The following is a 22,801-nucleotide window of genomic DNA, read 5'->3' on the forward strand; positions in this document are numbered from 1 at the left end:
GGTGGAAGTCGGGGTGGGGGCGGACTGGGGGTGGGGAGGCGGGGAGCTTCAGCTTTCGCCGCGGTGGTGGCAGCGGTTGCGAACAAAGAGCAGGCGGTGGGGAGGAGAGGATCGGAGAGGAGCGCAGCCTAGCGCAGCGCAGCGCAGCACGTCGGGGGCGCTCAGGCGGCTGGCTCGTTTGCAGACCCGGCGATGCGGGAAGCGGGCAGAACGCCGTCCGGGCAGCGGGGGACCCTGGCCCCCTAACCCTCCCCGCATCAGCCCGTCTGCCCGGGAGCCCCAAGAGAAGTAGCAGCCGGATGGCAGCCGGGGCTCCACGCGGCTGAGCCTAGAGCCAGGGCCGGGGAGCCAGGGGAGGCGGAGGAAGAGGAGGGAGGGAGGGAGAGGCGGCCAGGAGGCAGGCATCTCCCCCCAATTTTTTTCCCACCCACCCCCCGCCGTCCACTCCCATCCCTCGAAATCCCCCTCGGACAGTCGGGCCCATGGCCGGGGTCAGCTACTCCGCGCCCTGGTGGGTGAATCTCTTGCACCGGCTGCCCCATTTCAACCTGCAGTGGGAGACGACGAGCAACCAGTTCCGGCCCGAGGACACGGAATACCAGCAGGTGAGTGTCACCTCCCCCACTCCCCACGGGTGTCCGTGTCCGTGTTCGTGCGGGGGGTGGCCAGGCAGCCTCCCCAGTGCTCCTCCGCCCCGCCTCCCGTGGCAACCAAGGTGGGGTGGGGAGGCTAGAACGGACCAAGGGGCTGCGGAGGCACCCTTCCATTTTGGACACTTTGGGGTACGGAGGCATGTTGCAATCTGGGTTCCTCTTATCCAGAGCAGGGCCTTTCCAGAGAATACGGTGATTGGGCATTGGTGAGGAAGGGAATATAGAATCTGACCTGGTAAACACAGGATAGAAAAATCCCCCCGGCCCAGTTTTAGGAATCATATTTTAATGCAGAGCTTGAGGGCAGCTTGGGAAGATGAAAATATGCTCCATTCCATCTCATTTCTCCCTCTATCCCTCTCATCTCTTCCTCCATAGTCGACCCCCCCCCTCCCCCCAGCACAAGAGCGGTCCTCTTCTGGAGGGCTTGAAAAAGAGCTAGCTCCCAGCTGCTTCAGGGATCTCCTCTAAACCTCCCCTCCTACCCCCTCCAACCCCCGCCCCGGGCTTTGGACTCCAGCAGGTGGATGACCCTTCCCCACCCCGCCCCCAACTCAAGGTAGCAGGACTCTTGGACCGGGCCCCCTCCTTGTGGTTTGGGGGCTTGTGCTTTCCTGCCTGGAACGTGGTGAGGACAACCTCTAATCAGTGTAAACAAAGTGCTCTCTGGCAGGAGAAGGTAACAGTTAAAGCTATGTCAGAACCTGGTCTCTGCAGAAGAGCCTCGGTCTCTTGGCCTGGCTTTAACACTGACCAGCTGTCTCCTTGAAACCACTGTAGGGTGCCTGGGGCCCTGCCTCTTGTCTGGCAGGGCTGGGAAGGAGCTGCAGCGATTTGTGTTGGCTTATTGAGCTGTGGACCTCCGTTTGTTGATCACCATTTTTGCCTTCTGGAGTACTCTCTGAGCAAGATGCAGAAGTGGCTTACATAGACAAACCACCGGGCCTGGTGGTGGCCCTGCACAGATGGTGAATCCCACCTTTATCTCTGTGGGTAGCAGAACAGAATCACCCTAAAGTCGCTCAGGTGCCAATTTCTTTGCCTACCCTTTGGACCTGAGGCTTGGCTGGTCTTGCACTCAGGACAAACCTTGAGTTTATCATTGACCCACCCAGTCCCAGGAGCTCAAGTGACTTTTCCCTTGCAAAGCCAACTTTTTTTTCCCCCTTGCAAGTGAAGTGGCCAGTGGGGATCTGGCAGTTGGGATTTTGTTCTTGAAGACAGTTGTGTTCACATTTGTTCATGGTATCTAGTTCCAGTAGCTCTGCAGTATCTGATTACCTGGGAGGTTAAGACCACTGTGGTTTTTATCGGTATTTCTTGTAGGGTCATCTTATTGGGGAGGCGCCATCTCCTCTGGGTGTTGTGTTAGTTGGTTGGTTAGCACATAAAAGATGCTTAATAAATGTTGATTGATTGTGCCTTTCCTTATGGGGATTGTTGATCAGTTTCATGGGACTGTTTTGGGGGGGAGGTCTGAAAAATAAGCTGGACATCCTTCTTGTTCTAGGTGGTATACACATGTGTCAATTGCTGTCCTGTCTTCCCTGGCCAGAATTCAAGGATCTATGGTGAAGTGACTGACAGACATCCATCCAAGAGGCCAGCTTGCCTTGTGTACTCACAATGGCCATACTACTTGTGGGTTGTGTGTGGTTTGTGGTTAGTCAAGGAAAGTTGGCAGTAATGCTGATAAACGTAGGGCATGGCCTGCCTCCCTTGTTTCAGGGAGCTGTTTGTATGGCCCTCTCCTAGGAATTCCTGTTTTCTGTTGTTCTGCTCTCTTGACTAGATTTGGGAAACATTACCATTCCCTTACCTCACTCCCTATCCTCTTTGCAAGTGTTGACATATTCTTTCTTGCCTTTTCCCTTCCAAAAAAATTAGTTTTTGCTTTTATAGACAGCATTTGTTTTTATACATCTTCACTTCTCAATGTATTTCTAGCAAAACCAATGAGCACATTAACTGTTTGATGCTATATGCAATATTCCCCACCCTCTGCCAAGAAGGGAGGAAGGTGCATTTTTTTCCAATTTTTTTCTGGGTGCTGTTTCTTCTTTTAAATTCATGGGATTGTAGAATATGATCTAGAAGACACTTTAGGGATGATCTAATACAACCTCCTGACTTGAGAAAACTGATCATTGTGCTAATAAGCAGTAGTCAGAATTTGAACCCAAGTCCTCTGACTCCCAAGTCCTATGCTCTTTTTCCCCCCCTATGCTCTTTATATAGCACCATAATGCCTCAGAGTTAACGACTGAATAATTTTACATGTTGAAATGTGGATGGAGAACTGGACCTGGGGTCAGGAAGACCTGAGTTCAAATCTGGCCTCTGACATTTATTAGCTATGTGACCTGGGTGAGTCACTTAACCTCTCTCTGCCTTAGTTTTCTCAACTATAAAATAGAGAAATATTTTTTCGGGGGTGCGGCAATTGGGGGTAAGTGACTTGCCCAGGGTCACATAGCTAGTAAGTGTCAAGGGTCTGAGGCAGGATTTGAACTCAGGTCCTCCTGAATCCAGGGCTGGTGCTCTATCCACTGCACCACCTAGCTGCCCCAAAATAGAGAATTTAAAAGCATCTACCTCCTAGGGTTGTTTTGAAGATTAAACAAGATAAAATTTGTAAAACACTGAGCATAGTGCCTGATGCATAGTAGGCACTTAATAAATTCTTGTTTGCTTCCATCTCTTCCTCTGCTCTAACTCGCGGCCTCACAGAATCACAGAATGCTAGAATTGGAAAGGCCCTTAGAGATCCTTTAGTCTAACCCCCTCATTAAACAAGAGGGGTAAACTGAGGCCTTGAAATTCCTAGACAGAGGTTCTCCCTTGCCGAGAAATTAGGATTTGAACATGTGTTCATTTCTTTCTTTGATATTGGCAACTTTAAGGATCTTGGCTCTGCTTTGTGTGGCTGGGGGTGGTTTCCTACTTAGAAGGGGTAGGGAGTTGGTGCTGAGAGGAATGAATGAGTGCAAGGATTAGAGAGAAGCTGTGCTATCTTATCTTTCTGAGGGCCATTGGGGATCCCTCCACTTGACATAAACAGCCATAAACAAAAGAAGGAAGGAGGTTATTTGTTTTAGTCATGCTAGCGTGGAAAGGGAAATGGTTCCTTGGCTGCTGGGGGGGCTGGGGGGGGTGGAGGCTTGACTGTTCAGTTTGTCCAATAGGGGAGTCCGTGGATATTCTGAGAAAATGGGTATCCTAGACTTTTGATGAGTGTGGAGCCCTGGGTGGGAGCGGGGGTAGAGTTAATACAGTGGAGCTTCTGCAGAACTAAGGAGAAGGCTTATGCACAGTCAGGCTGGGCTGGTCCACATCAGGCCTGTGGCAGATGTCCCGTGGCACCAACAGTCTCGGTACCCTCTCACCTCAAAAGGGGGCATTACAAGTGTAGCAAAGCCGTCAGTGCTTTGCTGGGGTATGTGAGACTCCCTCAGGGAGGGAGTTGCATCATTTGTTGTGTGTGGTTTAAGGGGTGCTTTTCTTATGAGGCCTGATTAGTATCTCCTCTGCCTGGAGACGGCTGTACGGGGTTGTGTACCCACTTGGTCCACTGGGGGCAGCTGCCTTTGTCTGAAGTGTCCAGGAGAGAAAGCCACTCATGAGAGAAGCTGCATGCCAGCATCAGAGGTCCCAGGGGTGGTGGTTAGGGGTGCTGCTTGGTGGATGAAAGCTCTGAATATGTGGTTTGGGCCGACTGTGTGCATGTATGTAGGTGTGTATGTGCTCATGCACAGGTACATGTGTGTCCCGCTATCTTCACCCAAATATTTCAGTCACCACCTCCACTAAGGACCAAGGTTCTTTGAAACTGAGTCAACTTTAGGGAAACAGGGGTTGTTATATAGCCTCTTAGGCATGTCCTGGGGCTTCACTGCTCTCTGCTCCTCACAATCCTGCATCAGCCTTTGGTCCAGACAGTCTTTTTTTTTTTTTTTTTTTTTTGTGAAGCAATTGGGGTTAAGTGACTTGCCCAGGGTCACACAGCTAGTAAGTGTCAAGTTTCTGAGTCTGGATTTGAACTCAGGTCCTCCTGAATCCAGGGCTGGTGGTCTATCCACTGCACCACCTAGCTGCCCCTAGACTCAGTCTTTTTTTGCAGCAGGTTATGGGTACAGGCTCTGGGGGAGGAGGGCATTTGTGAACTATGCCCAGTGTCCAGTGAGCAAGCTAGATGATGAAGTCAAGGAGGGGATCTAGGGTAGATAAACTGGTGATGGATGACAGGCTCCAGCCCTTCTCACCTCTGGGAATACCATGTGGGCTCTGGTGCTGCTCTTTGGAGCTCCAGGGAAGCACTTCCTGGTCCTGGCTGAATTCTCTCCGAGAAGAGAGGGAGTTGTATCTGGAGATGGGAACCGACTTCATCTGAGTCATACTGCGGTGCTCAGCTAAGAGTTCTTATTGTATGGGGAGAGATAAGCCCAAGTGAGGGGGGAGGGAATGGGGAAGTCAGCCTGTGAAGGAAGCTTATCCTTTCTATTTTTTCATCTCTGGAAGGCTCTCTGCTTCCCTTTTTTCTAAGGGTGGGGGCATGCTGAGCCGTCAGACTGGAGGCAATAGGACTGTGAAGGCTTTCCCTCTGGGCCTAGGTCGATCCTTTTATTCCTGGGATCTGCACAGAAATCATAAGAAACCATTCCCAGTCAATCAGCAAGCATTTATTAAGTGCCCACTAAGTGCCATGCACTTTCCTAGGCACCAGGATGCAAATTTAAAACAAAATCGTCCTCATCTTCATCTCTTGGCTTTTTCGGTTTTCTTTCAAATCCCACCTTGTGTGAGAAGTCTTTCCTGACCTCCTCCACTACAGGAGCCTTCCCTTTGGGATTGCCTCTCATTTGTTGTTGTTCAGTTGTTTCAGTCCTGCCTGACTCTCGGTGACCCCTTTTTGGGGCAAAGATACTGGAGTGGTTTGCCTTCTCCTTTTCCAGCTCATTTTACAGATGAGGGAACAAACAGGGTTAAGTGACTTGCCCAGGGTCACACAGCTAGTATGTGTCTGAGATTAGATTTGAATGCAGGTCTTCCTGACTCGGGGCCTGGTGCTATCCACTGTGTCACCTAGCTCCCCTCTTATTGTACATATCTGGTTGTTTGCATATTTTCTCCCCACTGAAATGTGTTTCTTTAGGGGAACCTTTCTCTTCCTTCCCTCTTCCCTTCCTTCCCTCCTTCTCTCCTTCCTTTCTTCTTTCCTTTCTTCCCTCCTTCCTTCTCTCCTTCCCACCTCCCTCCCTCCCTTCCTTCCTTCCTTCCTTCCTTCCTTCCTTCCTTCCTTCCTTCCTTCCTTCCTTCCTTCCTTCCTTCCTTCCTTCCTTCCTTCCTTCCTTCCTTCCTTCCTTCCTTTCTCTTTCTTTCTTTCTTTCTTTCTTTCTTTCTTTCTTTCTTTCTTTCTTTCTTTCTTTCTTTCTTTCTTTCTCTCTCTCTCTTCTTCTCTCTTCTTCTTTCTTTCTTTCTTTCTTCTCTCTTCTCTTCTTTCTTTCTTTCTTCTTTCTTTCTTTCTTTCTTTCTTTCTTTCTTTCTTTCTTTCTTTCTTTCTTTCTTTCTTTCTTTCTTTCTTTTTCTTTCCAAATAAGCCTGAATAGACACTTTTTGATTGATAAAACTATCCTACCCTCAAGGAACTTACATTCCCTTCAGAGGGGAGATGACAGCCCATCAGTTACTGTCAAAAACTACCAGCCAAAAAAGTTTGCTTCCTTCTGGTTCCTGTTTTTGCAATCTTCCATCTTAGCTTTCATGTCATTCTTCCTTTCTTCTAGTACCCGTGTCTCTTCCCTATCTTCCTACACAGAATTAGGAAAGAGACCTAGGAGAAAGAAGACGCAGAAAAAAGTTGTTTTTTTGTTTTTGTTTTTGTTTTTTTGCTGGGCAATTGGGGTTAAGTGACTTGCCCAGGGTCACACAGCTAGTAAGTGTTAAGTGTCTGAGGTCAGATTTGAACTCAGGTACTCCTGAATCCAGGGCCAGTGCTCTATCCACTGCGCCACCTAGCTGCCCCTAGGAAAAAAAGTTTTGAATTTGGAATGCTCAACTTGAAGTCATGGGATAGAGTTTGAATCCCAACTCTCTGGCTTATTATCTGTGTGACCTTTGTCAAGTCAGTTGACCTCTGTGGGCTTTTGTTTCCTCAGCTGTTTAAAAAAAAAGATGAAGTATTTGAACTGTATCATCCCCTAAGGGTACCTTTATGATCCCATGACCTTATACGGACATCTTAGTGTAAATTGGTGGGAAGGGATGAAATCTAGCATTTCATTTTACAATTAAAGGAATTTTAGTCATGAGTAAGCAGGTGGAGGAGGTATATTTCTTTTTCTTTAGGCCCAGTCTGTATTGAAATTAGATTCCTCTCCCAAGTTAGGCAGGTGCCCGTTCTTGTTCACTGATATCAACAAGGATTTTCATGAACCCACTGTTGCATTTGCAGATGGCGGAGAATCAGGCTTTGTCTCTTTGTCTCTGTTCTTTGTTACTCTGTAAGATGCACAGGTCCTCATTGAGCACCCCTGGGATTCTGAAGACCACACATTGTCAGTAACTAGTATTGGGATTTCATGATTTTAGGCCCAGACCCAGATTTCCCAGGAAGACACAGATGTGTTTTTTTATCCCTAGCTCCTAGTAAAATGCTTGTCATATAGTAAGTACTTAATAAACGTTTATTGTTTCATTGAGCCCTGATGTTAGGATCAAGGCTTTGAGCCTCAGTCAAGGCATGAACCAGTGTATCTCAAAGACTTTTCCTTTCCTAGAAGAGTCCCTGAGAAGTGTGGATTTGAGGAAGGATGATAGAGGTGGTGGCTTCTTGGTCCTTTGTTCTCATTTCACTTAAATTTTCTATGGCTCTAGTCACTTCCCCCCACTTAAAAATACCTCCTTCCTTGATCTGTGCATGATTTAAACACCTAACTGGGTATATCTTTTATGCCTTAGAATCTGACCAAATATTCCCACATCACTGAATATTAGAGATATCAGTGACTTGAGAGATCATATCACCCAACCATTTCATTTTATAGATGGGAAAACTGAGAAGCAGAGAGGGCAAAAAGATTTTCCCAGATTTATACAGCTGGCAAATGATAGAGTCTGAGTCAGGACTCAGATCTTTGGATTCTTAAGTCCTGTTTTCTCTTCCTTCCTTCCTTCCTTCCTTCCTCTTTCTCTCTAAGTTTACTGATGCTTTTTTTACAACAGTCATTTTCATTTTCAAATATAATCCATTACTTCTGTCCCCAATGAGTCCAAACCATGTGTGTTTGGCAGACTATTCAAAAGTCTGCACCCATGATTCAGCACCCCTCTATTAAAAGGAAAGAAATGAATTTGATTATCTGTTCTGCAGCACCAAGGTTGGTCATTGCAATTAGTCAGAATTTGTTTGCCTTTTAGTATTTTATTTTCCAGTCCTGTATACCTCTTCTGGAGTATGCCTTGGCAATGGGTTTCTTTGTATATTTTCCCAGAGAGTAACAAGTATCCTACTTTCTCAATCTTTATAGTGCTTATTTTCTATATTGTATGTTTTGGTCTTGGTGCATTGCCTACCCCATTCTCTAATTTTAAAATATGTGTTTGTCTTGTCTTCTTTTTCTCTAACCAGATTGTAAACTCCTTAAAGACCAGGACAAAGTCTGTGTCTTTTGCAGTGCCTAGCATAGGGTACAATGTAGGACCCAATAGGTCTTTCTTTGACTTGTAGCCTTGGATGGCTGCTGCTCTGTGATTCCTAGTTAGTCAACCTGAACTTTTCCATTCAGATCCCGAAGTCTTCTCATGGCTGAAACCCTGGCCTGTAATGTAGTGGTGTAAACCAGAGTCTTCTTCTAAGAGGCGTAGTGATCTGGGTCTCCTTAGGCTTAGCTGAGATACCTCACTGCCGTTCTGGTCCAGCCTTGTTGTATCTGGAACTCGTCTTCCACACCTTTTAAATTGTTGTTCCTCCTTTGTTCTCAAAGAGGACCAATGACATCAGCAGGGTGATGTCTTGACTTGCAGATGCATTGGATTTAAGTGAGGCAGGGCTGTGCAAAGTCATCAGCCCTACTCTCTCCTCCAGAGTCTCCAGAGTCCAGTGGTAAGAAATAGGTCAGGAAGAGTGGTGATGCCCAAGGATTCAGTGGGAGACCCTGGACTTTTTTTTCTCCTTTTAAATTACCCAACCAGGAAAGAGAGGTCTGAGGGTTGTCTTGTTCTAGGTAAATTGCAGCTATGGTTTAGAAGTAGTGGGCTGGGGCGGGGCAGCTAGGTGGTGCAGTGGATAAAGCACCGGCCCTGGAGTCAGGAGGACCTGAGTTCAAATCCGGTCTCAGACACTTGACACTTACTAGCTGTGTGACCCTGGGCAAGTCACTTAACCCCCATTGCCCCCCCCCAAAAGTAGTGGTCAGGGAGGTGGTCATGTTTTGGGGGTTGTTATCAGGAAACAACAAATGCAGGTCCTTCTCAAGGGAGTCCTTTCACTATCCCATGAATAAGCCATGCCCATTCCTGCCTTTCTGTCTTGACCCGTGCTGTTTTACTTTCAACTCTCACTACCTTTCATGTCCTCTTCTACCTTTTCAAATCATACTCATCCTTCAGTGCCCTGGTCAAGTCAGACCTCCATGAAACCTTTCCTTGTGACTCTAGCCTTTAGCCTCTCCCTCTATTTGGAACAACTTTGGAACTATATTTTGGGGGACAACAATACAAATTGGTAGGTAACTGTATTAGAAACATACTGGAAAGCTTCAGCTACGTAGACCTGTTTCCTCATCTCTGAAATGGGTATGATAATTTTTTGTGAGGATCAGATAAGAGACTGGAAGAAGAAAGTCTCCTATAAAACTGGAAAGGGTTAAATAAATGTAAGGGATTGTTGTTATTATTGTGGGCTCCTTGAAGATAAGGAGTGTATTTTATCTTTTTTTATATCACCAGCACAACACAGCACAGTGCTTAGCACATTGTATTTTGTTTAGTCATTTTCAGTCATGTTTGACTCTTTGTAACCCCATTTGGGGTTTTCTTGGAGAAGATCCTAGAGTGGTTTTCCATTTCCTTCTCCGGCTCATTTTATAATTGATGAAACGGAGGCAAAAAGGGTGAAGTGACTGTCCCAAGGTCACACAGCTAGGAAGTATCTGAGGCTAGATTTGAATTCAGGAAGAGGAGTCTTCCTGACTTCAACCCAGTCACTTTTTCCACTGTGTCATTTAGTAAGGCACATAGTAAGCGCTAAATAAATATTTATTGATCTATTAATCATGCTTTGTCTAATTCACATAATGTAAATTCATTGAAGGCAAGATCTTTGCTTTATATTCTCCTTGTTTCAAGCATGTGCTAGGGTCAGAGGGGACTTCACTGATATTTAGTCCAGTTCCTTTATTTTACAGATGAAAAGTAAAGTGATTTGCCCAAGGTCACTGAGCTGGGAGGCAGACTCAGGGTGGTCTGACTGAGAGTCAGTGTTGCATAATAGTGCTGGATTAGGAACCCTGAAAGACCTCGGTTCAGATTCTCCCTCTTGTGCTCAATAGGGAATCACCTATCCTTGTGAGCTCTAGTTACCTCAGTTGCAAAATGAGAATAATACCATATACTAACTTAGAGAGTGACTGTGAGTCTGGAGTGAGGAAAGATCCATAAAGTGCTTTGGGAATTTTCAAGTTCTCTATAAAAGCCAATTCTGTGGATTCAAAGTCTAGCGTATTTAGTGTTGTTGTTGTCCTCCTTGAAGAGAACCATGACATCGGAGTGACATCATGACTTGCACTGAATTGGATTTAAGTGAGGGAGGGCCCTAGGGCTGAACACCAAGGAGTTGCCCAATACAGCCTTATCAGGTAATGGATTTGGGTAGGCAGTGAGCCTTGGATTTGGTCTTCCTAGCAATAAGTCCACTGGGCCAGGAGTTGTTGGGGATAGAGCACTTGTCTTTTTGTTGTCTCTACCCCCACTGAGTCCTATAGGCTTGGCTTCACTCTCTTGCATATTGGAAGCATGTGTGCCCATGCACGTCCTAGATGACGTATTCTTGTCCTGCTCCCAGCTGGCTCAGAGTCATGGTGTAGTTTTGACTTTTAAAGGGCTTGAGTTGTGTGCTTTGTTTCCTACTAGGTCTGGTTCTGTTTCTAGGCTGCCTTTAGTCTTCTCAGTGCAATGATCTGTTCTTGGGGGTGGGGGGAGGGTGGGGTGGCTGGACGCAGAGAGTCTTTATAAGTATTAGAAACCAAGAGCTATGGGAATACTATCTAATGGCCAACATCTGAGGGCCTACTTTGTAGATGATGATGATGTCATCTCGTGTATGGCACTGAAATCTGTTCAGCGTGTGTTCTCGTATTATCTCAAATTTTATCCTCTCAATTATTCTGTGAAATGTATAGAGGAGGGGGGGCAGCTAGGTGGCTCAGTGGATAGAGCACCGGCCCTGGAGTCAGGAGTACCTGAGTTCAAATCTGGCCTCAGACACTTAACACTTACTAGCTGTGTGACCCTGGGCAAGTCACTTAACCCCAATTGCCTCACTAAAAAAAGAAAAAAAATGTATAGAGGAGGGAGTGGTGTGCCCAATTTACTGATGTGAAGAGAAGAAAGGTTTAACATCTTATTTTAATCACATAACTATTTAATGACAGAGCTGAGACTAGAATAGGTCTTCTGATTTTCCCCCTCCAGTCTTCTCATAAAGGGAGCCTGGTGAAGGGAATCGATGTTGGCTTCTCCCCTCTGCCTATTGTGTTTTAATAGCTGTCAACATCTGTACACTTCTGGTGGCTGCTGGACTTATCTCAGCCTGAGTCCATGGAGATTTACAAATTTTACCCTGATTCAGTCAGGAGTGGCAGTTAGACCCATATAAATGGTGGTTTCTGACTTAGAGACCTCTGTCATGGGCAGTGGAGGAAGGAGAGAACAGCTTTGTGTAGGGGTGGTGTAAAAAGAAAAGCGATAGCTCTGTGGGGTTCTTCATTGTTGTCGTTCTGTCATGTCTGACTCCTCATGACTCAGTGCTGTCCATGGGGTTTTCTTTGGCAAAGATGCTGGAGTGGTTTGGCATTTCCTTCTCCAGTGGAATAAGGCAAACAGGTTAAGTGACTTGTCCGGGGTCACACAGCTACTAAGTGTCTGAAGTCAGATTTGACCTCATATCTTCCTGACTTCAGGCTTGCCACTCTATCCACTGAGCCATCTAGATGCCTTGTGGGTTTCTCCACAACCTTGTTAATTCTTGCTTTGGGGATTGAGGCATCAACAAGGAGAAATACAGTTTGATCAGACTGTGCTGTTAGGGTCACAGAGTGAGAAGAAGCCTCGTACTTTGTGTTCCATAAATACTGAGATTGATGGATCGTTTTACTTTGTATCTTCCCTAGTGCTTAGGACACTGTTGCACATAAATGCTTAATAAATGAATTTCAAATGCATAAAGAAGACCTTAAACCTCAGAGAAGGGAAATTGAATTTGGAAGAGGAAGCCCTAGGTTTTGAATGCTGCTTTATTATGTGTATTCCTTGGATGAGTAACCCACAGTTTTTTCATTTGTAAGATGAGGGTATTGAATGAAATTATCTCTATAGTCCTTTGGAGTTCTAAGTCCCATGAGGCCTGGGTTGAATGAATGAAGGGTGTTTGAGGAGAGCCATACTTTACCTGGAGCAGTGGATAGTAGAGCTCTGGGCCTGGAGGCAAGAGGACCTGAATTCGAATCTAGCCTCAGACACTTACTAGCTATGTGACCCTGCATAAGTCACTTAACCCTATTTGCCTCGGTTTCCTCATCTGTAAAATGAGCTGAAAAAATGGCAAACCATTCTTTTGCCAAGAAACCCCCGAAGAGGACTCATGGAGAGTTGGACATGACTGAAAAAAATGACTGAACAACAATAAATATTTTAACCACTGCTTGTCATCCTGTGGTGAACTGCTTGCCAGTGAATGGGCTAGACATAGGCTTTTAAATGTCTGTTTTCCAAGACCATTCAGTGTCCTAGGTAGAGAGCTCCAGGGAATTGTCGTGGTAGTTTAAAACCAGAATGAAAGAAAACCAGAGCAAAAAAACCACAAACCACCCCAAAACAAAAAACCAGCAAGTGTCTTATCAGCCCCTGGACTTCCCCCTGGATCCTCTTGTTTCTAAACTGAACCCCTTCATTCCCCTGGGGCCAGTCCCTTTACCCCAGCTGTTAGTGGGAGAAGCTTGGAGTCCCGGTGAGCAGATTGGAGAATAGTGTATGTGATCTGAGCCCTCCCTAGGGAGGCAGAGGGGCCTGGGCTAAGTCACTCTATATGGGCATCTTCTTTTCTGTCCCTTACCATTTTTTGATGGATGTCAAGTTTTTGTTGAAATGAATGAACTGGGGGGGCAGCTAGGTGGCCCAGTGGATAAAGCACTGGCCCTGGGTTCAGGAGGACCTGAGTTCAAATCCAGTCTCAGACACTTGACACTTACTAGCTGTGTGACCCTGGGCAAGTCATTTAACCTTCATTGCCACCCCCCCCCCGAAAAGAAATTAATGAACTGGCCTTCAAGAGGGGGATAATGGCTGTGGAAGGTAAATACCCAGGCTGAAGTTGTGGGCTTTTTTTTTTTTTTAAGTATTAGCTGGCCAGGTCAATTCCTGTCCCTTCCTCACTTCACCCACCCCCTTTAGCCATCTGGAACAGCTCCCAAAGCCCAGGGCCCAGGGCAATTGCTTTGGTTTACTGTACCCCAGGGACGGATCTGTGTGTGTTTTAACAATCTAGGCAGATGTCAAAATGAAGTAAAGTAAACCCTTTCCTCTCACCTGCTGTAGGATATGATGCTCACCTTTCCTCCTGGCTTTTGGTAGTTCACCCTTCCACAGGTGGTCATGGCCCTGCTTGTGACAGGTGTTGGGGGAAGGAAGACACACTCACAAATATGTCAGGATGTTCCTCCATTTGAACCCACAACAGAATTTTGAGAAGAGGGATTGGTCCAAAGCTTGGAAGCTGGGTCGTTTCCTCTGCTGCTGTCATCAAATTACATTTCTTTGCCTTTTAAGATGGGAGGTAGGACCTGGCAGCCCTTGCTTTAACCGTCACAGCTTTCTATACAGAAAGAAATTAAAGGTAGAGATTTTGGTTGTTAAAATGCTGTCACTCTCCTGCTCAGAAACCTTCAGTAGCTCTCTATCACTTAAAAATCTTCATCCTCGTGTTCTAGGACCTTTAAATTCAGACTTCCTTACTGATACAGATGTATCTCTGACTGTTCCACTACACTAATCAGGTTTCACTTTTTGCTCATTCTCATCTTAATTTTGTTCAGTCAGTCAATACACATTTATTAAGTGCCTATTATGTACCAGACACTGTGCTAATGACTGAGGATACAAAGGAAAACAAAAAGCAGTCCCTGCTGTTAAAGTGCTCACAATCTAATAGTCCCTGTCTAGAGTCTTCATTAACTATCTATCTTTTAAGGCCCAACTGAGGCTGCTTCCTCCTTCATGAATCATTCCCTGACTACTCTTTCCCATGTTGACCACAATCCAATTTGACAAACTTTTTTTTTGGGGGGGGGGCAGGGCAATGGGAGTTAAGTGACTTGCCCAGGGTCACATAGCCAGCAAGTGTCAAGTGTCTGAGGCCAGATTTGAACTCAGGTACTCCTGAATCCAGGGCTGGTGCTTTATCCACTGCGCCACCTAGCTGCCCCCTTGACAAACATTTTTAAGCCGTTATGTGCAAGGAACTGCACTAGGCTCAGGGAGTAGCCAGCTAGGACACAGGCCCTATTTTTTAAAAACTAGCTTATTAAGTTTCTCTCTCTCTCTCTCTCTCTCTTCTTTCTTTCTTTATTTTTGGTGAGGCAATTCGGGTTAAGTGACTTGCCCAGGGTCAAGTGTCTGAGGCTGGATTTGAATTTCAGTCTTCCTGAATCCAGGGCCTGTGCTTTATCCACTGTACCACCTAGCTGCCCCCCTCCCCCATTTTAAAAAAAGTTAATTTGATTTTATTAAAAATGTTTTTCCAATTACATGTAAAGATATTTTTTGAGTTCCAAATTTTTCTCCCACCCTCCCTTCCCTCTCCCTTCCTGAAGCCAACAAGCAATCTGATGTAGGCTATGCATTACAATCATGTTAAACACATTTCCACACTAGTCATGTTGTGAGAGAAGAATCAGAACAAAAGGGAAAAAAAACCCACAAGAAAGATGAAACAACAACAACAACAACAACAAAGCAACAACAAAAGTGAAAATAGTGTGCTTCAATCTGTATTCAGATTCCATAGTTGTTCTTCTTGAATGTGGAGAGCATTTTCTACCATAAGTCTTTTGGCACTGCCTTAGATCTTTGTATTGCTGAGAAGAGTTAAGTCTATCACAGTTTATCATCACACAGTTGATATTGTATACAGTGTTCTCTTGGTTCTGCTCAAATATACTAATTTTTTTGGCAAGGCAATTGGGGTTAAGTGACTTGCCCAGGGTCACACACCTACTAAGTGTCAAGTGTCTGAAGCTGGATTTGAACTCAGGTCCTCCTGACTCCAAGGCCAGTGCTCTATCCACTGTGCCACCTAGCTGCCCCCAGGCTCTATTTTTAAGAAGCTTATGGGATAAGAAGGTATAGGGGAGGACAAATTCATAAAGTATTATAACACAAGGCAAAGGAAAGGTTCAGGTAAAAAGGATAGGAGAAATTTGAGGCAGGACAGATCACTTCCAGCTAGTAGTCAGGAAAAGTGTCATGGAAGACACTGAGATTGTCTTGAAGGGAGGAAGATGTTCAGTAAGATGGAGATGAGAGGAAGCTATTCCAGGATAAGGTAAGGTGAGCAAAGCTATGGGGATGGGAGAGGGCAGGATGAGAAAGGTGGGTCAGGGGTGGGAATAATGTTAGCAAGTAGATTAGTTCAGTTTGTCTGGTGCGTAGAATACATGAAGGGGAAAAAGAAGTGTGAGATGAGGCTGAAAAGGTAGGTGGGAGCCAATTTGTGGAGAGCTTTGAGTGACAGAAACAGGTTTTTGAGCTCTTCCTTCTCTAAACTAGCATTCTCTTGCATTCTTCTGTGGGTTCCTAAGCCTCATGTAGCTCCCTGGCATGTGTGTGACAGTTGTTTCTCTAATCAAATAGTAAGCTGCTTAAGGGAGAAAATTGTATCTCATATCTGTATCACCCATAACACCTACTGTGATGTGTTTCTTTTTTTTTCCCCTGAGGCAATGAGGGTTAAGTAACTTGCCCAGGGTCACACAGCTAGTAAGTGTCAAGTAATGGATTTGAACTCAGGTCCTCCTGAATCCAGGGTCAGTGCTTTATCCACTGTGTCACCTAGCTGCCCTGTGATGGGTTTCTTCTATAGAAACCTGCTGAATTGTTTGGAAATGGAGGGTAGACAAGCAGTGGAATGGAGTGGGATGAATTCTTAACAAACAAGGCCTCTTCTAGGTAGCAGGATGGTTTGGGGCTGTCGTGAAAAGAAGCAGTAGAGAAACCTATCTCATTCTTTTCTGCTTCAAGCCTTGAGACTAGAGAATGCTGTTCTTGCCTTCATCATCCCTTGTGGGAAACTAGAAATTTTGTTGAGAAGAGAAGAGGATGTCCTGCCTCATCCTCTGGAGGGGAGAGCCAATGGAAAATCACAACCTCCAGCTCTTCTTAGGAAGCCTGACAACTGGAGAAAGCCAGAGAAGTCTGTGTCTGGGAATAGTAGATAATCTGAGGCTGCTCCACAGAAGTAACGATAAGGTGTTTGGGGTCTTTGAGGTTTTTTTTAGAATGACTTGAAAGTAAGAGATGGGTTACCATCCTCTGCTTGGAGAGCTGTTTCCTGGAGATATTGGCCCAGCATTCATTTGGGTTATCAGAGGGCAAGTGCTTGGGAACCTACGCTGTGCTTGTGAGTGGTGTTTTCCCCCTGCCGTGGCCTACTGCTGCATCCCCCCACCCCCACCCCTCTTTCCTGTTTGGAGAAAAAGAAAACCTCTTTCACACATCTGGTCCCTGGTTATTGCTTTAAAATGTACGTTTTGACCTGTTCATAATCAAGGTAACAGACAGTGGCAGATCAACGTCGGGGTGTGTGGTATGTGGTGTGTGGTGTGTGTGTGTGTGTGTGTGTGTGTGTGTGTATGTGTGTGTGTGTTGGTGGTCTCCAGGGATCCTACCAGAGGAGAGCATTTCATCAAGGATCCCATTTCTTTATTAGTCTTGACATGAGAAATCAGGAGTAGCGAACAAGGGTAGCTTTGCTCTGACCACCTCTCATGTTTGGAGTGTGTGTTTAAGGCGCTCTGCCTGGGGGTAGTGGATGAAGGAGGGGACCCCATTTTTTGGCACCAGAGTTTGTTTGCAGGCTAGGCTAGAAACTGGACCTGTCATTTCACTGATAGATACATACATACACACACACACATATGTATATATATATACATATATATATGTACACACACATACGCACACAAAACACGTGTGTATATACACACATGTGTCCAGGTGTATGTATCCATGCATGTGTGTATATATCCACCCATCCACATATATGTGGGTGTATGTATGTATATATATGTATGTGTGTGTATATATATGTGTATATGTGTATGTATATGTATATATATATATCCAAGAACTTCTGGCTAAGGAAATTCCCTTTACCAATGCAGGTTGACAACTTCTAGGCTTAGAGTTGCCTAGAGTATTTTAAATGATTTGGCCAGGGTCACACAGCCACTATGTGTCTGTAAGGGCAAGCTCTCCACTGGAGACATGGAGGATCTGGGTGCACCCCACAAGACACACATGCTCCCCCACATCCCTCTGACTCCTGTCTCTTGCTTTGAAGTCTCTTCTATTTGCACCAAGAGTGTGTCTCTCTCCACAACACCTGTATGACACCTGGATCCTGGAATCCCATTCACCATAAGGCTTTGCAGGAGGGATTCCTTGTGCTGGGATGCATTTGAGGGCCCTTGGAAAGGAGGAAGGTAGGATACTGAGAAGGGGAAAAGAACTTAAGCATCACTGAATAATAGCTCTTTAGCTCCAGGCTTCCTGGTCATAGAACTTTTGTGCTGAAAGATACTTGAGATGGTCTAGTCTGTTTACTTCCCTGTTTGGGGGGGGGGGTGTGTCCTTAAGCACTAATGAACAAATGCTGAATATTTTGAAATTCTGTGCTCTCTTTTTCACCAGCAGGATGCCATGTGAACTCTTCTTTTTCTTCTGCCGTGGGCCTTAAGTAGGTGGAAGCTGTTTTTCTGTTTCTTATACCTTCTTCCCCCACACTCATAGCCACAAATTCACTTTCAGGGATAGGGTGGGACAACATCCCTGAGCAGGCTGAGCTAATGTTCATAATGTCACCCATTAGGCAATTTTCCAGGGTATCAGGCTCCTTTTTTTCTACCAAGAAAAGTGTGTGTGTGTGTGTGTGTGTGTGTGTGTGTGTGTGTGTAGTACTCCCCTCCCCCTTCCCCTTCCCCTTCCCTTCCCCCTCTCCTCTCCTCTCCTCTCCTCTCCTCTCCTCTCCTCTCCTCTCCTCCCCTTCCCCTTCCCCTTCCCTTCCCTCCCCCCTTCCCCTCCCCTCCCTTCTCCTCCCCTCCCCTCCCTTCTTCTCTCCTCTCCTCTCCTCTCCCTCTCCCTCTTCCTCTCCCTCTCCCTCTCCTCTTCTCTCCTTTCCCTCTCCCTCTCCCTTTTCCTTTTCCTTTTCCTTTTTCCTGAGATGCTATGTAGGCTTAGTGCTCCCAAGAGAGAAGCTAGTCCCACATGGGGAGCTCATTCCCTCACCACTGTTGGCCTTCATTTCATAGGTCCCATCAGAACAGCTCACGAGGAAGGAAGAGGTCCTGGGAAAGAAACTGAGGAAGTGATTCCCAGAACACAACTCTGGGGTCAGCTATGTCATAGACACCATGCAGCCTTCTCCAGAAAGCCTCTTAGTTGAGTTCAACCATCTGGGTTCACTCACAGAGCCAGTGATCCTCAGCAATCCTAGGAAGAAATTTTTTTTTAAAAAAGAGATCATAGGGAAAGAAACTTGGCGGGGGCAGGATCTAGACACATCTCGTTGGGATCCTGGGCATTAGTTTCATAGAATCTTAAAACTTGAACAGTGTGAGGGTTCTTTAGAAAATTTGTCCAACCCCCTCAATGTCCCTCAGCGGGTAAATGTGGTAAAAGTGAGTGCAAAATTTTTCTAATATAACTCTTTTTTTCCCCTTGGGAATTATCTCAAGATTTAAAAACATTGTAAAACATCATCTTTGTGGGGTTGTTAAAGAATTACTAGTGATCATGGGATGTAGATGGGGCCTCAGGCCATCAGAACCCTTGCATTTGATAGATGAGGAAACTGAGTCATAGTTAAGTGACCTGTGAGAGGTCACATAGCTAACAAGTGTTTGAGGCCAGATTTGAAGCTAGGTCTTAGCAACTCCATGTTCAACTATTATGCCATGTTGCCTCTCGAATTTGACATTGCTCCCTGTGTATTCCTTTTAACCAACACTAAACACCTAGTCAGTACAGGGTGAGAGGCTGGAGTGTTTAATAGCTAGGGAGCTATATACCAATGAAATGACAAGTGTGGAAGATATTAGGTGCTAAAATTGAAAACAGTCCTTTCCCTTGAGAAGCTTGATTCACTATTTGAGCACAAGTAGGGTAGAAAACCATGGCCCTGAGAACTTCGTTAGAAGACCAGTGTGTGGGACAGCTAGGTGGCTCAGTGGATAAAGCACCGGCCCTGGATTCAGGAGGACCTGAATTCAAATCTGACCTCAAACATTTGACACTAGCTGTGTGACCCTGGGCAAGTAACTTACCCCTCATTGCCCCCCCCCAAAAAAACCCCAAAATTAGCTCCTCTGGGTGTTCAGGTACATAGTGGTCACTGGTCTTTGGGGCAACCTATTCTGTGTCTTTTCCATATTCAGAAATGTCTTCAATGACACCAGGCATGAGTAATGTGAAGATGTCAAGTTTTAGCAGGCTGGGTTATGTATGTGATTATCAATCAGTTCACCAGCATTTATTAAATACCTACTATTTGACAGGCTCTATTTTAACTGCTGGGAGGACAAAGACAAAAGACAATTTCTGTTTTGAAAAGACTCACAGTTTGTAGCAGAGGTGTGAGAGAAGCACATGCAGCCCACAACACACTCTCAAGGGCAGCCTGAACCAAATTAAAATGTAATTGGGAAATATTTAATAAAATGTTTAAAAATAACAATAAAACATAGATAATAATAATAATAATAATATGCTGTTTTCTTAGTATACAGCCTAAAGGGATCCTTATGTACAGTTGAGTAGACCTGACTTTTCTTTGAGTTTGACACTACTGGTTTACATTCTAATGGGCTTAAAGCCTTCTTTAAGTGTTAGCTCACCTACTGTACAGTTTCCTTGAGACCAACCCTGATTTCTCTCAGGCCAAGGGTCTATGCTAGCTTGCCTTGATTGCATTCCTGGATACTTTCCGAACATCTCTAATTCTTCTTCATCCCATTTTTAGAAGACTGTGGGTGGACAATTCCAAATGCTAACGAATATTTTGTATGGCTCCCAGGGATGGTGTTGAAACCTCTCCCGTGTGCTGGGTGGGTGGCTTTATTTCTGATGTCTCGGGCTGACTCTCCAATTTTTGGCACATCATCTAGTTCTTTCCCAGCTGTATCTGGGCCCAGTCTGTTGATCAAAAAACTCATTTTTTTTTCCTTTTTGCTCCCAGATTTGCTCCTTGACAGTTGGTGGTAATACAGTTGCTCCCAATGCCATTTTAACAGCACTAAGTGCCTGGGCTATTGGTATGGTCTAGGTACTCTCCGAAGCATTTAAGTGCTTCTCCTTAAAGAGCATAAGGAAAACCAGATGTTTTTCATGACTACACATGTAGTCATGCACATGTATAGGTTATACACCTTTATTGAATTGCTTGCCTTCTCACTGAGGGGGAAGGAGGGAGGAAGAGAGAGAATTTGGAACTCAAAATCTTAAAAACAAATGTTAAAAAATATTTTTATGTGTAATTGGGGGGGAATAAAATACTAAATAAATTCCAAAAATAATAAATAATAAAACAAAAAAAAGAAGGAAAGCCAGAAAGAATCACAAGTAAAGAGGACATATTTAAAAGTTGCATGGTAAATTTGTTACATTTTAAAAGAAAAGCTAGCTGTATATAAATCCAGAGTTTCATGTAAAATTCTCTTTCTTTCCTTATATATGTGAAAATGCCCATTTTATGTGGTATTTAAATTCAAAATAAGAAGAAATGTTTTGAATAAAAGATTCTCCTAATTGTCCCAAGGAAGCAACAAGCTTTATTGTAGGTGAATTCAAGATAGTGCATTTAGGGGTTTGCAAAGTGCTTTACACATATTATTTCATTTGATTCTCATAACAGCCAACAACGCTGTGGAGTAAGAAAATGGACCATAAGCCTTGGTCCTGGGACTTGAGTATGGGACACCCCATGGGATGGTCTGAATAAGAAAGGACCTGAAAGGTTATCTACGTAGTCTATTGGACTCTGAAATCTCCCAACCTTGCTAAACATCTATTTATTTCTTTATAAAATGAGATTTATTCAGGATCACAGTTCATTGGCAGAGGAGAGGACATGTGGTACATTGGAAACAGTGTTGGAGGCAATTTTCAGAGGAAGAAATCCAGGCAATCAATAACCATATGAAAAAATGCTTTAAGTAACCAATAATGCAAATGAAAATGCAATTAAAAAACCTCTGAGGTACTACTTCATACCTATCAAATTGGCCAAGTTGATAAAAATGCAAAATGCAAAATGCTGGAGAGGCTGTGGCAAAACAGGTATAATCATGCACTGTTGGTGGACCTATGAATTGATTTGTTTAGTCTGGAAAGCAATTTGGATCTATGTCCAAAAAGTTATTAAACTGTGCATGTCCTTTGACCCAGTGATACCACTACTAGTCTATACTCCCAAAAGGATCAAAGAAGAAAAGGATCCATATATATAAAAATATTTATAGCACCTCTTTTTGTGATGGCAAAGAACCGGAAACTGATACTTTGTTGTTGTTGGATACTGGAGTGGTTTGTCTTCTTCTCATTTCCAGATGAGGAAACTGAGGCAAACAGGGTTAAATGACTTGCCCAGGATCACACAGCCAGTAAGAATCTGAGGCTAGATTTGAACTCAGGAAGATGAATCTCCCTGATTCCAAGCCTAGTGCTCTATCCAATGTGCCACCTAGTTGCCCCCAGGGGAAATGGCAAAACAAATTAAATTATGGTATATGAATGTGCTGTAATAAATGAAGTGGATGGTTTCAGGCTGGGAGGATTTATATGAACTGTTGCAGAGTGAAGTGAGCAGACCCAGGAGAACAATTTACACCATAACAACAATATTGGAAAGACAAATATCTTTGAAAGACTTGGGAACTTTAGCCAATACCAGCCCTAATTCCAGAGGATTCATAATGAACAATCCTACCCACCTCCTGAGTTCAAAGATATTTGTTTTGTTTCGTATATGGCCAGTGTGGCCTTTGTTTTGTTTTATTTTTTTCTTTTTCAATGAGCAAGAGGGAAGAGGTGGCAGGGAAAGAGGGCATATTTTCATTGATTAAAAAGAATAAAATTTAATTAAAAAAACAGGAAAGTGTTGAATTTTGCAACAGAAGACCCGAGTTCAAATCCCAGCTCTGGTACTTGTGACCCCAATACTTTAGGTGTTGTCACTTAGCCTCTCTGAGCCTCAGTTTCTTTATCTGTAAAGTATCTCAAAGGTCCTAGCTCTGACTCTATGGTCCTAAGAACTCAACCCAAGTCATCTAAGACAAGGCTTCTTAAACTTCTTCCACTTGTAACTCTTTATAACCTGAAAAATTTTTATGCAACTCCAGTGATATAGATATATAACATAGGTATATGTGACCTTTTACTGTTGTCAAATTTTTCATGACCCCCACATTCAGTTGTCTACAGCAGAGTATCTTAAACTTTTTCCCATTTGCGACCCCTTTTAACCTGAGAAATTTTTACACGACCCTGGGTATATAGGTATATAAAATAGGTATACATAAACCTTTTGTTGTTGTCAAATTTTTTTATGACCCTCATGTTTAGACCCATATGGGGTTATGACCCACAGTTTAAGAAGTTTTGGT

The 22,801-nt window shown here is 44.5% G+C and overlaps 1 protein-coding gene across 2 annotated transcripts in view; it reads left to right on the plus strand.

Annotated features, from left to right (window-relative positions):
• The first annotated feature begins 377 nt into the window (after window positions 1–377).
• TTYH3 (tweety family member 3) overlaps window positions 378–22,801 on the plus strand; it is a 184,521-nt gene continuing 162,097 nt past the window's right edge. For both annotated transcript variants that reach the window (XM_043979855.1, XM_043979856.1), the window contains exon 1: window positions 378–605. In XM_043979855.1, the coding sequence (XP_043835790.1) occupies window positions 483–605 (123 nt within the window). In that variant the 5' untranslated portion in view covers window positions 378–482. The remainder of the gene's footprint in view (window positions 606–22,801) is intronic.

The sequence above is a fragment of the Dromiciops gliroides genome, chromosome 1 (assembly GCF_019393635.1).
Source record: "Dromiciops gliroides isolate mDroGli1 chromosome 1, mDroGli1.pri, whole genome shotgun sequence".
Lineage (NCBI taxonomy): Eukaryota > Metazoa > Chordata > Mammalia > Microbiotheria > Microbiotheriidae > Dromiciops > Dromiciops gliroides.